The following is a 17033-nucleotide window of genomic DNA, read 5'->3' as shown; positions in this document are numbered from 1 at the left end:
TGAGGCCATTAGTGGTCTTCCGCTGCCATCTAGTGGTTATAGATGCAATTTTTCATACAACACTTGTGTTTTTAATTTTTATAACTGTTAGTGTTATTTTTTTGCCCAATCTCTCTTAAATTTGTCATGCTTGTTTAGAATAAAATTATGTATCATTTTACACAGTATTGAGAGATGTTGTGGGAGTTTTGGGTGGTGATTTGCAGATATTTGAGTAAATTATGGTTGTATGCTCAGGCAGTGTAAACAGTGTGACGTCCTATTTATGATCTGTAGGCTTGGCCGCTCTACAGCATGAGTCTGTCACAGACCCGGGTGCCATGCCAATGCAAACAAAACCCTCTCGTCTGAGCACAGCAGTGCGATCGGCCACCTCGTTTCTGCCTGTGAGGTCTGTGTCGTAACTCCCAGCTCTCTGCCGCCATGCGCTGGTGCCACTCCATTTCATTCAGGAGGAAGTGCTATGCAGGAAGTGCTAGCTTGCGTCATGGCAGCTGCATAGCTATGAACTGCCGATTTTTTAGACTAAATCCACTCTTTCTCTCCTGATTCGGATCAGACCACGGACCCAACGCCTGAATGCCATCCGTAACCATATGGTGGGCAGAGAACATACGAATGGAGGCGAACACACTCAATGCAAGGCTCGCGGGTAAAACATCTCCCCTCAGACACGGACAATGACATACAAGGCACGTCTCCAGGACTCTCCTCTTCAGATGCTTAAACAGACAAGCAGACGTGGAAATGACGTGATGCCGCTTCGGTTGTCCAATGAGGAGAACGGGCATCCCGAACAATGCCAGCAGGGTGATGGGAAAATAAGCAATGTCATTGATGAAGGCTAGAGAGATAAAGAGGGGGTCGCTGCTGTTGCTGACCCGAATCGCCACCAAACCTTCCTCCGATCCACTGGCGCCAAGAGCGGGCGGCGTACGGCGGGCACCGGTCCAGCAGACGGAAAGCACCCTCCAGCACACGCGGCTACGAGAGACCCGATACTGCCAACGGGCCAAAACGCCACCCGCCTGCCATAGTGCAACCACACACACACACACACACACACACATAGTGACGTTATATATATTAGGCATGGCAGAAGGTGCTATGCAGGTGCCCATGTGCAGCTCTTCAGCCCCTCTCAGCACTGGCATGCCCAGTAACTCAGGTCCTGAGAGGAACCATGGTCAAGCAGGTTTTTTTACCCCCTTACCTTAGATCACTCTGTAGGGCTTACAGGGGGCTTATTGTAGGGGGCTTACTTTACACTGTAAAAAATGTTAGCATCATTATAAAAAATGTTTTTGAACACAACTGGACTTTCTTTATCAGTAATTAAATAAAATTAAGAAGTGCAACGGTTTACTGTTTTTAAGGCAGCAAGAAAAGGTTTGACATTTTTTACAGTGTAGTGAGGGTGTAGAATCAGTATCAGGATCTAATGAAAGAATAGCTCACCTTGGCATCCTTGGCATAGTAGAGCGTCCGTCCCCGCAATTTGAAATACCGCTTTTTCCAACGCTGGAACGAGCTTGTCTGTTTCAGAAGAAGCCCTTCCTTCACGCTCGCCTGCAGAAAGAGAGAGGTAGAACAAGAAGTCAAGAACCATTTAAGTGTTTGCACACAGCACAAAATCACTAGTAGTGATGAATAGATTAGCTCTGTACATGTTTTATTGTTTCAGAGCTAAGACACCTTATTTGGGCTACAATCGAAGGTAGCATTATATCCAGGCAGTATCCATCAATGCCAGAATGCTCAATAAAAAACGCACACACAAAAAAAATAAAATCTAGAGAATGCTGCTGACATATATTTTATTTATGGCTGTCAAATCGATTAATTGCGATTAATCCAACACCCAACACTGTTGAAATCAATTGTACATTTCTGCTTTGCGCTTATGAGAAGAGTGCTTTTCAGATGAGCACTTTCCTGGCCTTACAATTCATTCAAAACCAAAACCTAATTGCCCAATATTTAGGTATTTGGGACTACCTGACCCAATATTTATGTGCTTTGATAGCGTCAGGTTTGGGAAAATAATCAAAGTCTGTGGTGAAAAGCGTAAAAATAGTGTGAACATTTCACTGACACTGACAAATCAAAGGCACGTTCCTCTGTCAGATGGAAAAGTTTACTCCTTTTTTGCCATTTCCTGTGAACATATTCGTACCAGTGCTGACTGAGTGACATGAAACAGACAAGGCAATAAAATAATCCTCTGTCCAACTAGCTAGTCAAGTAAGCTAAATTATAACCTTAAACATGAGCTGTTCCTGCATACACACCATCCAATTATATCCCCGCTATGTAAACAATGTTATAATATACCAAACAAAGAGGGGGCATGTGAGACTTAACATAAGCGTAAAGGAAGCAGAATTTGAAACTCGATATCAGCTCTGGACGTCCACGGGGACATGTGCACAGTCCGGGTCTGCCCTGCCAGAGGAAGGAACAGGAAGCCTTGCCAAGATCAAGTGCGCTTAGACACCAATTTCATGCTTGGTAGGGGAAAGACAAGGCAAAAGGCACACAAGAAAGGAAGCCCGTTACTCAAAAGATCCTGTCCTGCACAGTGCCACCATCCCCTTAGCGAGCGTGAACTCACAGGAGCCACGAAAGGAAAGGCAAAAGATCTCAAACCCGAGATCTTTATTGGCAAAAAGCCTCCATGAAGAACCTTTAACATCCATGAAACCCTTCCACTGCACAAAACGTTCTATACACTCTTAAATATAAAGAGTCCAAAAGGGGTTTTCACAGTGATGCTATAGAAAACTATTTTGGATTCCCCTAAGAACTTTTCAGTGAACAGTTTTTAAAATAATTTTTTTCCCCCTCTTAGAACCCTTTTCTCCAATAAAGAGCAGTGTAAAGTTTTCATGGATATTAACTCTTTCCCCGCCATTGACAGAATTTTCCTGCAATCCATGTTTTCACAGTTATACAGTTGGGGGTGTGGGGGTGGGGGGATATGGGGCGCTAATAGACATCTTCTGAAATAGTACAGAATCTCAGGATCCAAAAACAAGCAAAGAAGAAGCCGAAACAAGCGATCGAATCATTGCTTACGCACATGTCATCAAACATTCAACAGCATATAAATCAAAACTGCCAAACATTACTGAATTAAATGTGGAACCCATGAAGAGGTATGGGACTGTGTAAGGTTTGGGGGCGTTGATGGACACAGTCTACTCGATCTACGTTTTGTTCATCATTCTGAATCTGATCTGTTAGTAGTCTTAGGCTACGTTTACACTAGTGCGTTTTTTTTGTTTTAAAATGCATAACTTTTGCTACAGTTACGCCTGTCGTTTAAACTACTCCGCCATTTTCGACCCTCGAAAACGGAGACTTTTGAAAACGCTGCAGACTTCGTTTTAAGTTTGAAAACTCCGGGGTTGCGTTTTCAGTGTAAATGGACCAAAACAGAGACTTTTTAAAATGGTGGCATGGCTGCCCACTTTCACTCTGCGTATCCTTGATGACCATGTAAACCATAACATCATGCTCATTGTTGTACCCGTAGATATGTATAGACGCCCTATTCGACCGCTTCAGAAACGTTGAATATGTCCGCCACTTTGGGACAGTCAACTTGACGTCATTCACCATAATTATCAATGAGTATTCAAAGATATACAAGCGTATAACTTGCTGTTGTAGATGCACACAGTCAACGCGCTCAAAGGTTTGCAGACCGTTCCAAAAATGGCGGATGGCTTACGTACCGCGGCCCATAGAAACAGTAGCTAATGAGGCATCTACGTATACATATCTATGGCTGTACCTGCATGAATGGTCATGTGAAATGCGTTTTCGGTTGTGTAGTGTGGACAGAGATCGTTTCTGAAACACAGTGAAAACGCCAGTGTAGACGAGGATCCTTTTTACTTTAAAACGCCGTTTAAAAATAAAAACGCACGGTTACACTTTATTTCGATAGTCCACTTTAGACATTCTATTAACTATAAGTAACTTTGTAACTACATGTCAACTACATGTCAACTAATTCTCATTAATTTGCAACTACATGTCTACTAACTCTCAGAGTAGACTTAGGGTAGGTTTAGGGTTAGAAGAAGTTAAGAGTGTAAGATAATCCATCTTTAAACCTTCTAAGCGAAACTTTCCTCAAGATCATCAATTTTGCAGAGCTGGATAGTCTCCTGTGAAAGTGACACTCCAGACAACCCGATGCAGTTTTCAAAGGCAGCGCACACGGTTTCGCCCCTGCACGGGCCGGAGGTCTTTGCGAAAGGAAGGCAGCCGGAGAGAGATGGGGGCCAACACCGAGGGTCATCCTGTCAGCCGGTCGCCTTGACTACACTGTCATTTCACATCATCCCAGCCCCAACCGAATATAAACAAGGGCCATAGACCTGCGAGCAGTCACGCTCCTTCCTGTCCATTCATCTACAAATATAGCAGGAACATGGAAGAAAAAAAAAACAAACACAAATCCACAGGCATATATGGGAGGACGGCTATTTATAGCAGAGGAAATATGCTCTCGGAGGGGAGAATTACAAACAGAGACGCAGGGTTCGATCTGACATCCTGGTGCACAGCTGTGTCAACTTAAACAGCGAATCCATCCACCAGCGCACTCGGTGACACTGTCGCTGTTAAAACACCCCTTCTGCTCAGCTACAAAACACTGAACTCGCTCTGCCTTTACTAAATATACCTTTTAACGATAAATGAACGATAAATGACGGTCTGACTGTTGGCGAAACAGTGGAAAACTCACTTCTTTAGGGTCTGCTCATGTGAGTGATGTGGCAACTTATAACGTTCCTATTATAATTAATGAACATAGCTGCATAGACTGAGAGTAAGTGTGCTGATTATAATAGGAGTATACTTGTTTTGTCATGGCATGTTGAATCGCTTGCAGTGTAGGTGGGGTGTGAAACTGTTTAAATGCCATTTAATTGGTACATTAATCAGATTAATTCACTAAATGTTTCGCAATTCATCAAGTCTGTTTAATAAACAGCTCTCAGCCATAATACATGAGATACCCATAGACTGGTGGAAGAAACTATGGAGATTAGTGTTATTTTAGTATTTTTTTTATATACATAGCATTTAGCTTTTTGGGTTTAGCTTTAGAACCAGGTTTTTATTGTTACAATGTTGCTAATATATGTAAATGAATAACTTGTACAAGTCATGCTGGAAAGATTATATTTATGAGTTGAATGCACATGAACATCACTATGTAGTCATAATTATAATGGGGAATTTTTTTTGAGTTTCTGAGTTGTGTCAGTAAAAATAAACATGTCAGATGCAATAGATACACCATCTGTATCTATGTTAAATTTACACTACACTCTTAAAAATAAAGGTTCTTTATTGGCATCTTTGGTTCCACGAAGAGCCTTTAACATTCATTGAATCGTTCATTCAACAAGTGGATCTTTAAAGTGAACAAAATATTCTTTAGATTTTTCTAAAGTTCTTCACAATAAAAAGAAAATGGTTCTTTTAAGATCAGCTTACTGAAAGGTTCTTCGGAGAACCAAAAACAGTTCTTCGGAATCTTTATTTTGAAGAGTGTATGATTATCTATCTTTAAACCTAAGTGAAACTTTCTTAAGAATAATCACTTTTGTAGAGCCGGATAGTCTCCTGTGACTGTGAGACTTAAATGTGTAAAACATTTGTTCAAATTTGTTAAAATGAATGAAATTTTTATTTACAATAAAACTATCTAACCAGAAAACAGACAGAGCACCAATTATTATTATTATTATTATTATTTTGGTTTTACATTTCTACTGAATAGACAGCCAAGTTTGATTAAAGTCCAAACCTCAAAGGATCGTCATTTACTTTCATTATAGAAAAGAACAGCTTCTGTTCTGCTGTGTCTTCTTTTGTGTTCCAGAAAGATTCATACAGGTTTTTGGCGAGGAACTCAGGACAGAGTGTTCATTTCTGGCTGAACTGTCCCTTTAAGACACCACTTCAGCTAGTTTTTATGTTGAATATGGATCCCGCTCACTCATGATGTAATATCAGATGGATTCAATTTAATTTAGAGCCACTTTTCTCATAAGTCACTTTGGTAAGACAATGCATGCCAAGAATATGAATGTACGTAAGTGCAAAGATGACTGTTTTTCCTTTCTATGTCTCCAGCCATATCAGTAATGCTTAGTGTACTATTTTTTTATATATTTTTTTTAAACAAGGGGGACAATTAAAATCACCATACAATCACAATAACTACACTACTGTTCCAGAGTTCCAGTAAGACTTTTTTTAAGAAATTAATATTTTCATTTAGAAAGGATGCATTAAATTAATCAAAAGTGACAGTAAAGACTTATACAAAAATAATAAATGCTTTTTGACTTTCTAATCATCAAACAATGCTGAATAAATAAATAAATACATATAAACAAATAAATCACAGTTTCCGCACAAATAACATGCAGCATTGATCAAATAAAAAATGTTTCTTGAGCCACAAATCAGCATATTAGAATGATTTCTGAAGGAACATGTGACACTGAAGACTGGAGTAATGATGCTGGAAATACAGCTTTGCAACACAGGAATAAATTACATTTTAAAATATATTAAGATAGAAAACAGTTCTTTTAAATTGTAATAATATTTCTCAATATTTGCTGTATTTGTTATCAAATAAATGCAGCTTTGCTGAGCATATACAAGACTTCTTTCAAAAACAAAGAATCATACCAAGCCCAAATGTTTGAATGGTAGTGTCCATTTGTTGGGTGTCTGCTCTGCATAAGCAAATGAAAAGGTTAATACTTTAATGTTCCTCTTTTGTTTGTGTCTTTTTGGCCAGTATAGTTCCTTTTTCTTGTCTTCAGTTCCCTTCCTGTTGCCAAGTGGGATAAGAAGTGATCTATTAATAGACTGTTTCTTCACAAAACTGTAAGAGGGAGAACGGCTCAGTGCCAGACATACATGACTAACCCCACTGCGCTGTACACTGTACACCCACATCTTTCTCTCAACATCACCGACACACACTCTCTCTCTCTCACACACACACACACACACACACACACACATGGTTACACCAGACAGCAGCTCAAGCACGACTTACTGTAACCACACACCACTCCAGACTGACACACACACACACACAACAGAAGCTCAAACAATGATGGCTGCTTCTCTTCTGAGAGGACACCACCAGCGTTTCTTCAGAAAGTGAGTGATATAACAGACGGACATCCTGTGAGTGAGGATATCCAGCCTCAATGCTTTGCTCTCTGGCACATGTCTACAGTGTTTGAACCACACACACACACACACACAACACACACACACACACACACACATGCTTGCCTGTGCAGTATGAGAAAGCAGGTTCGCTGCAAACCCCAGAAATTAAATAAACTCTACTGGAAATTAACATGATGTTTTTCCAAGACATTTTTTTGTTTGTTTGTTTATTCCTTTTTGGGCACTTTTGGACAGTGTTATTTTAATACTATCTATATACTACTGTAGTATTAATATTTTGATATTTTTTCAGTTTTCATTTTTATTTCAGTTTAATGTTATGTAAATGTTGTGTGTAATTCTGTTTTTTTTTTCTTTTAAAATTATATTTGAAAATAGTTTTCAATGTATTTAAATTTGAATTTCTGTTTATTCATTTTAAATGTCAATTTCTATTTATTTCAGTTTTAGCTTCAGTAATGTTAGAACTTCAACTTAAACATTTATTGACTATTTATATAGTTTAAGAAATGAGTATATTTAATTTCAGCTTTATTTAAATTAACAAAAATATTTTAGTTAGGGCACCATAAACTTCTCCATAAAACACTGTAGTGGAAATGATATTTGAAACACTATTTCTCTTTTGTCTTGCTATGGATCATTTTTACAGTTAGCATTTCATATTTCAATTTTTTCTTTTTGCATAATTTGATGAAATGACAGCTTGATTGAAAATGCTACACAATACAATATTCTATTTACAAGTGATATTTACCTTGATTGAATCAAAAAAAAAAATTTCACATCACATCATGTGTCATCTATGGCTCTTTTCGGTTGCCACCTGGTAAAGTACACTTATTAAAACAAAAGCAATGTTTTTTTGTTTTGTTTGTTTGCTTAGTTTTTTTTGTGGCGAAATTGTTGGTTGTGGTAGAAATGATGCCCACAACTGTTAGACAGTTGTATTTTTAAGTCATTTTTTACACAATAAATATTGAAATGGTCTATGTTTATTTCACATTTTGTCTACATCATCATGTTTTTTTTTTAGAATATTTTTTCTAAATGGATTTTATTTAAGAATGAACTTTGAAAAGTTGAAATCCACATTTTTTTGCCAACCCCTGTGATATAAAAGTGCCTGTAGTTGAAGAAACATCCAATTATTTATTCAGCTAAATCTAATTTAAGGTCATATTTTAGGATTTAATAATAAATATCTGCATTTACTGTATTATAATTGATTAAATGCTGATCGGCCTCTAAGTGAATGGCATTTGGTTCTCTTCCTGACTCTGAAGTGCATCTGGGTTAGTGCTGGAGGAGAAACACTTCACCTCTCTTGCAGGGTGCATTGACCTTGTAAAAAGATGCTTTCAGCAACATGTGTTCTTTCAGTGGGGCTTCAAATGAACTGAGTAACCCCTCCAACCATCTACAAGTCGAATAATTCAAGGCCACAAACACGTTCGCTTCTTCAGCATCTCTTCAAGGCCAGTAAAGCAAAAGTGCTAAAGATGGTAGTTGTTTTCTAACTGGATCAAACTAGTAGATGATACACCTGCAATAAGCAAGTCTGAGAGTGAAACCCCTGCATGACACAATTACAGCCAAACAGAACAAATGTATATACTAATATAGAGAAGTACCTACTGTATAAAATTTTACTTTAGTTGAGGTTACCCAGGGTGATGCCACAGAAATAGAAACTAAAACTCTAATTTACTGTACATGGATGAAATAGCTTTTATCACAGATTTGGTTAGGACACCTGATGCCTTTCTGTGATAGCTTGCTTCAAATCTGAACGCTTCTCTGCAATTTCTTTGAGGTGTATTTCAGTGTCTTGGAAAATATCTTTTAAAGGAGTAGCTCACCCAAAAATGAAAATTGATGAAAGATGAATTGGTCTTTCTTTCTTCAGCCGAAGAGAAATTACATTCACATTTTTTGTGAATTATTCCTTTAATAAGTACTGGAAAATGCTCTCCTTTATGTTAATTTCTAGAACTGTAAAGAGGGCAGAATTAGCTTGAATTACATTAATAATAGTATTGTGCTGTGCTGTACTGCCCTGCATCACAATGACTGCTACAGCTTATTTTCTGGAGGCTGAGAGAAAACTCTGTAAATCACTAAATGAGGCAGAAATGGAACAACACAACTTGTGGCATGACAGGATAATTGCAGGCCTCGCTTTCTCCACCAGGGACTTTAATGTATATACATTTTAGAGAGAATGCAGGAATGTACAAAGTGACCAGAGATGCCTGATGTTCTGCTGACCCTTATCACAGCAACACTCAAACATGAACACGTGTTTTTATGCATTTCACCCCTTTAAAAGTGAAGTGTGTCATTTCTGTGCCATTAGAATCAATAAACACAATTGACAAAATAGTGTTTGACTAATATGATTTTTTGATGGCAGATAAAATGCCAATATAGGCCCAATTATCACACTATTTAATATAAAGATAGAAAGTAACACAGCCATGATTTCTGCAATAAAGTTTATATTTATTTTATATAATATTTACTAAAATATAAATAAATTCAGCCGACCACTAAAAAGAATGACAGATAGTTCTGTCAGGACCACTATCGTCAAAGATGATTGACAATTAGCATACAGTTTGGATTGGCGGTATGATTCTGTTCTGGGCAAGAACTCCCAGCGCATCCATGCAGCGATAACCCCCCCAGGGTACACAGAACAGAACCAACATAAATGTATTACAGATATCATTAAAGTTAAATAACAGAACTAACGCTACGCTTGATTTCTACGCCAAAAGTCACGACATCGGTTGAGTCAATGTTTTGCTGCATCAAGCAGGTCATGATGATCAAACAAACAGAACAATGTTTTGATATCATCCAAAAACCCCACAGTGTTTATACTTTTGGAGGAATCAACCAACAAATTGTTTACTTAACGGCAAACAAGTATTTTACAACATCATCTTTATTCTGTTTGAACAGTCAGTCTGTGCCAGACATAACAATACTGATTATGTTTAATAATGTGCAAAGTCATGTAAACGCATTCAACCATGTTTTTAACAACCATGAGTCACAATGGAAGATGAGGGCGAACTACATTATTTTCAAAACAACATTGTGGTGGCAAAACAAAGTCACTATTTTTCCAATTATTGGTTCCGCTAGTGCCACAGAAATCAAAAACTTTAAAAAGAAAAAAGTGAGATGTTTAATAATAAAAAAAAAATTCATGAATACTTGATTTTTTGTTTGTTTTTACAGAAATAAGCTAGAACTGAGACGCTACGCTTAGATGTAGGATCCCTAGTGCTACGTTTGCTAGGAATGTCTACTGTCATTAAAACAACTGCTCTTAAAATAATCATCACTCTTTACGTCTGGAACATTTTTATAGTTCCAACAGTACAAAGTAGTTTTTCAATCCACAATTACAGTGGCAGACAAAGTGTGACTGAGTGTTAGTTTATATGAAAAGTGTCAGCAGAGTAAATGTGCATTTATAAAACAGATAGTTCTGACTTCATTCTGATTAGATGAATGTTCAAACTCACTGTTAAATGTAGATAAACACCTTTGTGAGCACATATTCTGAATAATGAGTTTACTAAGTTTACAGTTACCAAGCAACATCGTAAACAGACTACAGTTATACTAATGAACTACATTACTTGGCGGAAAAACAGTTCATTTTGATTTAAATTATTTGTTGAACATTTAGAGTCTGTTGCTGTCATTTTATAGTAGCGATAAGCCACTTATAGGCCGTGTTACAGTGTGTGTTTAAGCTCTATTAACTTCAGAACTGAAACTTCTGATTCTCTTTTTCTCGGACTACGTTAACCTTGTTTTTAAATCACATCAAGTACTGGTTTTAAAAGAATCTAGGTTCAGTCTCTCTTCTGGTCATGAATGCGAATTTGGTCATTGAATTTTAGTCATTTAATTAAATGTATTTGTGGCATATATATATATACACTGTACATATATATTTATAGATTTCTATTTAAAGACTGCACCATTTTTCTTTTGTTCTGAATTTTTTTGAGTTAAAATTAGCTGTAAATATTCAGATTATAACACTACAGATGTATAACACTACAGATGTATTAGATGTACACTACTGTACCAATTTCAGATGAAGAAATTAAAAACTCCTTTTGTGTTTCACAGAAAAATTATCGCTTTGGAATGTCATGAGGGCAAATACAGGTGCATCTCAATAAATTAGAATGTCGTGGAAAAGTTAATTAAACTTGTATGCTTGTATATGTGTAAAGGTATTTATAATCAAGTACTTTATATGTGCTTTACTATGTTAGTCAACACATGAAAATAAGTGTACTTCTTTAAACCGGCAAAAGATTATTAAAACATAATGATTTAAAATGTACTTTAAAACTTGAATTTGACAGGATTGCAGAATTTAAACTCGACTAATGGTTTTGATAATCATTTAAGCTGTTGATAATTAATTTGATCAATTTATTAATGGGCCAAAACTATGTTATGAAAGCTATGAAAACTAATTTTAGTAATTTAGTGAAATGTATCGTTTTTATTTTTGATTTCAAGTTTTTTGTTCTGAATGTTTTAGAGGTAACATTAGCTGTAAACATTTAGATTATAGCATTACAGGTGAAGAAGTTACATTTCAGATGAAGAAATTAAAAACTCGTCTCGTCTTAAACTTCAGAATTATGTCATTCAAAATTCATAAATTCAGAGTGTAAAAAATAGGCCAAAGGTCAAGCTTTGCCAGTCTTTTTTTATGTTCCCTAGTATTTTTCCCTAGTATTTTTTTTATATGTTCTCTAGTACATAGTCGCTATAAGCTTTACGGGAAAAGAGATACTTGAAGATTGAAGAATTTCTTCTTTTGTGTTCCACAGAAAAATAATTGCTTTGTCATGAGGGTAAATAAATAACAAGAGATTATACATTTTTTTGGTGAACTATTCCTATAAGCAACGCATTTCACTATAAAACAAGACAAATCTAACATTTATCTTTCCAGAAAATGTGGCAAAGACAAAAAAACATAATGATTAAGAAACAGAGGAATCCTTGCTATTGAAGACCTCCGTGACTCTTCAATAAGCGTGAACAGCACACCGAGTTCCGCTCAACACACCGCTTCATTCTGCAAACTGAATGCTATGAAAACAAATTTATGTACGCAATGCTTCTTTATAAGCGTAAGCCACTCATCACAACAAGCCGGAATAGCAAATTGTACTCAAAAAAGTAAGCTAAAAAATGTGACCCGCATATGTCTATATTTACAAGCAACTTTACAGAAAATTAATTTATGGTATTCACTCGCACATTTGAATACGGATTTCACTCCTGAAAATGTGTGGCCATTGCTATAAAATACAGCTCAACAATTACAAATGTTGTACACAAACCAAAGGTCAGCAAACCATTTTATGGGATATTTTGTGCATGTTACTACAAAACAAATCACTAGTATCTGGGTTTACCTGTAATGTAGGGCCCTATGATCTCCGTGATGTGGAATAAAAATCATAAAAATGAAATTTAAAGTATAAGATGGAATGTCACAGAATACAAAGATCTTCATGACAACCTGTCAAAATAAAGGAATTGTAAAGTAAAGAAGTAATTGTGACAGAAATATATTACATATTGTAAGGTAGAATGTAATTCTCAATGTAATAGTAATAATATTACAATTATATAACTTTATTTTTAAGGAATACCACACAATTTTTCTTCATTTTTTAAAATTTTAACAGTAAACCTCTGTTGTGCAGCACTTTCTATGCCAAAAAAAATCAAAAATAAAATAAAAGTAAATATAAAATTTTCATTTTATTGTATTGAATACCAGCTTTTATTTTGATAAAATTTGAATTAAATTGAAAATTAATTAATTGAAATTAAAAAAATAAAACAGCTGATTCAGCTGATTAGACATGCCTATTGATTATTAAAATCTAATCAAACAATTAAAATGGAATTCAGAAATATTTAAATGGAAAACATGGAATTTAGGGAAAAATATGAATTTGATGGGGCCCTAAAAATGTATGTATTTAAAAATGTAACTTAAAGATTGTTGTTCAATTGTACAACTTTCATTATTTCAATTAACTAGACATGCTTTTTAATTACTACAATTTAATTGATCAATTATGAAAAAAAATGGAATCCCCAGAAATTCAATTTGGAAAAGAATAAAACAGATTGAATGGGGGTCCAATAATGTTGATCATACAACAAGTTTTTCACAACCATTTCCATACCTTCTCTCTGGTACTTAGTATTAAACACTGATTTGACATTAATTATTTATGCACAATGTGCCGAATCTTCATTACCAATAGCAAGGACACAGGTATAGGGCCATATGTCAGGCCACAGTCAGCATTCAAGAGAAAGCGTGCGAGGGATTGACCATGGGGTGAGTTTATGCTACACGCCAGTGGCAAATCCCATCCTGCAGCTCCACAATTGAATCAGCAGTGCCTCTCATTCATGCATTAGTGCACAGGACACAGGATACAGAACTCAGCAGACTCTCTTAACTCAATAAGAGAACTTGTCAGACATCAGGACAGATTTTCGTTGCTGATGCTATCATGGATTTCCCCTCGTCTATCTATGCACCTGGATCTCAGCTTCCACATGTTCAATCTCTCCTGGTAAAGCAAGAGCCATAACGTTGCCAGATCTGATTCTTCTTCTGAAAAATAGATTTCGGTTTATAGAGGAAACCTTGTAGATATCATGTTATTTATTTATTTACTTACTTACGTATTTATATGTTGTGTTCAATGTGCCTTGAAAAATATTTTAAATATTCATTTATGTATTTGTTAGAAAACCATTTGTGTTGCATTGCATTCTTACATTGAGAAGCTATTTATATTTTACTGCATTTTAATTCAAATATTATTTATTTAAACAAAACTCCGTTGCGTGTATTGATAGAGATATTCCGTCTTATAAACAAACAATGTGAACAATGAGTAATCTTTATGTAGAAATGAACCAGCCCAACTGGTTTAACCGAATCAATTTCAACCGATAACTCAAGAGCTCTCAATTCTACGAGTATTATGATAAATAGCAATTAAATAATAAATCATCAATTTACAAAAATGATTTGTTCATTTATCAGGCACTCACACTGACCAAGATGAAATCCCTGTGTGATGAAGTTATGATGGATATGAAGGTCATTGTCTGCCTACGCATCACTTGAACGCTAAACACAATTTCGGCTCTATTCTTCAAACTGCGCTATTAAAATGAATCGAATTATCATCAATTACATCAGCCCAGATAAGACAGGAAGACAGATACAGTGATGTAGTCTAATAATAATTATGAAAAACAGGAGAATCCAGATGATTTCACAGGAACGCTGTGAAAGGAACAAGTAAGACCCCCAAATCTACTGTAATAATATTTCACAATATTTATCTTTTGACTGTATTCTGAACTGTCATCAATTTGAAACCTCACATAATAATAACTAACAATAATTATAACCATAATAACACATCTTCACTGCATTCCTGTTTTCTGCACTGTGTATTGTTCACAGCTGTAAGTTTAAAACCGCATATTTGCAAAAAATAATGACTATTACACATAATACATTTCATATTACACACTAATTACATAAATAATCTCAGCCTGTGTCAAATTAGCATTATATCCTTTTGTGCTTTGTGAAACAGATTATATAGCCTATATAAATTATATACTGTTTTAAAGGGCAATATAAATATTACTTCGTAAAATGTATTTTTCATGCTATAAATTAATTAAAATATATAATATTGGTTAGGGATGCACCGAATATTCGGCAACCGAAATTATTCGGCCAAAAATAGCAAAAAAATCTCTTTCGGTGTTCGGCCGAATAAGCGAAAAGGCCGAATAATATGTACCGAACAATGACTAACGCGATCAAATAGAGGCACGCACTAATGCAGCAAACATGTCAGCAGTGTGAACGTATTTAAAACGATCAGAGAAAGACGCAGAAAGCATGCACGAAGCATTGACAGCGAGAGACTGTTTAGTGCTGCATCACGTCTCCGATGAGAAGAAGAGGTGGCTGATGCTGGTGGTTAGGCTACTGTATGATGATTGAAATTGCGAAATCACCTTTAAACGATTAGTCAATCAACTGCAGAATGTTATATTTTCTAATGCACGCACGGATTGCATGACAGCGCTGCACGAGCTCGCGGCGCCAGGGTTCAAAATCCAAAGCGCGAGGAAAATCTGCGCTGAAACTGTTACTCGTCAGTTGCTCAGTAACATTTTTGTGAATTTTTTTAAAGGCATGTGACAGTGCGATACGTGCGACAAACATCTTCCCAAATGCGTAATGAGAATCATTTATAAATCTGCATGCTGTGGTCAACAAAAAGAAGCAGTGAGATCTTCCTGCGGATTTCTGCCCAAATAAAAGCCGAGAAAAAGCAACAACTCCATCGACATTCAAAATAAAATAAAAAAGCGAGACAATAATAATGATGATAATAATAATTACCCTACAACAGCTCTATTAATACATGTATTAGGTCTATGACATTCACACATAGTGTTCAAATGGGCATCTGTAATATATTCTAATGTTTTAAAAGTAGTCTTTTCTGCTCAGCAACTTATTAATTTTAAGTTAAATTGTGCTTTGTTGGTATAATGTCTGCTAGAATGAAAAAAAAAAATGTTCAGTGTTAAGTAAATATTTTTCAATTGTTGTTTTGTAATTGATTTTTTATTTGAAAAGCAGGACGAAATAGTAAAAAGCACATTTTGGCAATTTACTTAATGCAATGGTGAAAAAACAATGGCAAAATAGGCCTACATGGGGGGGAAAATGTGAAAAACCGTGTTTGGTGTTCGGTATTCGGCCTTCGGCCCAGTGTTTCATTTTGTTCGGCTTCGGCCAAGAATTTTCATTTCGGTGCATTCCTAATATTGGTATAAATAATTATAGTTGCTAATTATAAATTGAAATCAACACAAATATTGTTTTTATATCATAAATAATGTAATAACATGCTTAAAACTATATTTGCAACAATACTGTAAAATAATTTTAAGCATATTATATACCATATATATTATTCACAAATTATAGAAATAATGTCAGCCAGCAAGGCTATGTTTGTTTTCTCTTTTTCTTAATGGCCCATATATATATATATATATATATATATATATATATATATATATATATATATAACAAATATCAGTTTATATTTGGTGCAAACAGAATCAATTCCACAATCAATGCATTAAATTTTCATTGTCAGATCACACACACCTAATGTCCTACTATCACATCACAGGTGAGTGCATCAGCAGTGAGAGGTGTTACAGTGATTGTTCATGATTGCAGTAAAGGCAGAGCTGAATACACAGAGTTCATGTCTGTCAGCTGGTTGGTGAATGCCGTGGATAACAGCTAGTTACTATTATAGCTTTATCTGCTGCTCTTTAACATGGGCTAGTCTTCTTTATGTGCGTCACATACTCCACAGTGCCTTCATTTCCTGTCAATGTCTTTTTCTCTGTCGCAACACCACAGTTCTGTAGATGCCTCTTACGTTCATCACTATGCCAGATTCCATATCCAAAATAGATGAGGAAACCTGTGGATTGATGTCAAAGTTAAGATTTATATAAAATTTGTATGCCTTCATATACCAGCATATGTTGCATTTGGATCCATTAGGTACATAAAGGCAGTTCATCCAAAAAAAAAAAATATATATATATATATATATATTATTAAAGGCACA

At 35.7% G+C, this 17033-nt stretch overlaps 1 protein-coding gene across 1 annotated transcript in view; it reads right to left on the bottom strand.

Moving 5' to 3' along the window:
- Positions 1-17033, bottom strand: part of dgkh (diacylglycerol kinase, eta) — an 83006-nt gene that overhangs the window by 60835 nt on the left and 5138 nt on the right. Inside the window, exon 2 of the mRNA XM_016231093.1 lies at positions 1459-1569. Within this exon, the coding sequence (XP_016086579.1) occupies positions 1459-1569 (111 nt within the window). The remainder of the gene's footprint in view (positions 1-1458; positions 1570-17033) is intronic.

This window comes from Sinocyclocheilus grahami, unplaced genomic scaffold (genome assembly GCF_001515645.1).
Source record: "Sinocyclocheilus grahami isolate Dianchi unplaced genomic scaffold, SAMN03320097.WGS_v1.1 scaffold383.1, whole genome shotgun sequence".
NCBI classification, from domain to species: Eukaryota; Metazoa; Chordata; class Actinopteri; order Cypriniformes; family Cyprinidae; genus Sinocyclocheilus; species Sinocyclocheilus grahami.
The sequence above is the reverse complement of the archived record's forward strand: the minus strand, read 5'-3'. Positions and strand labels throughout refer to the sequence as shown.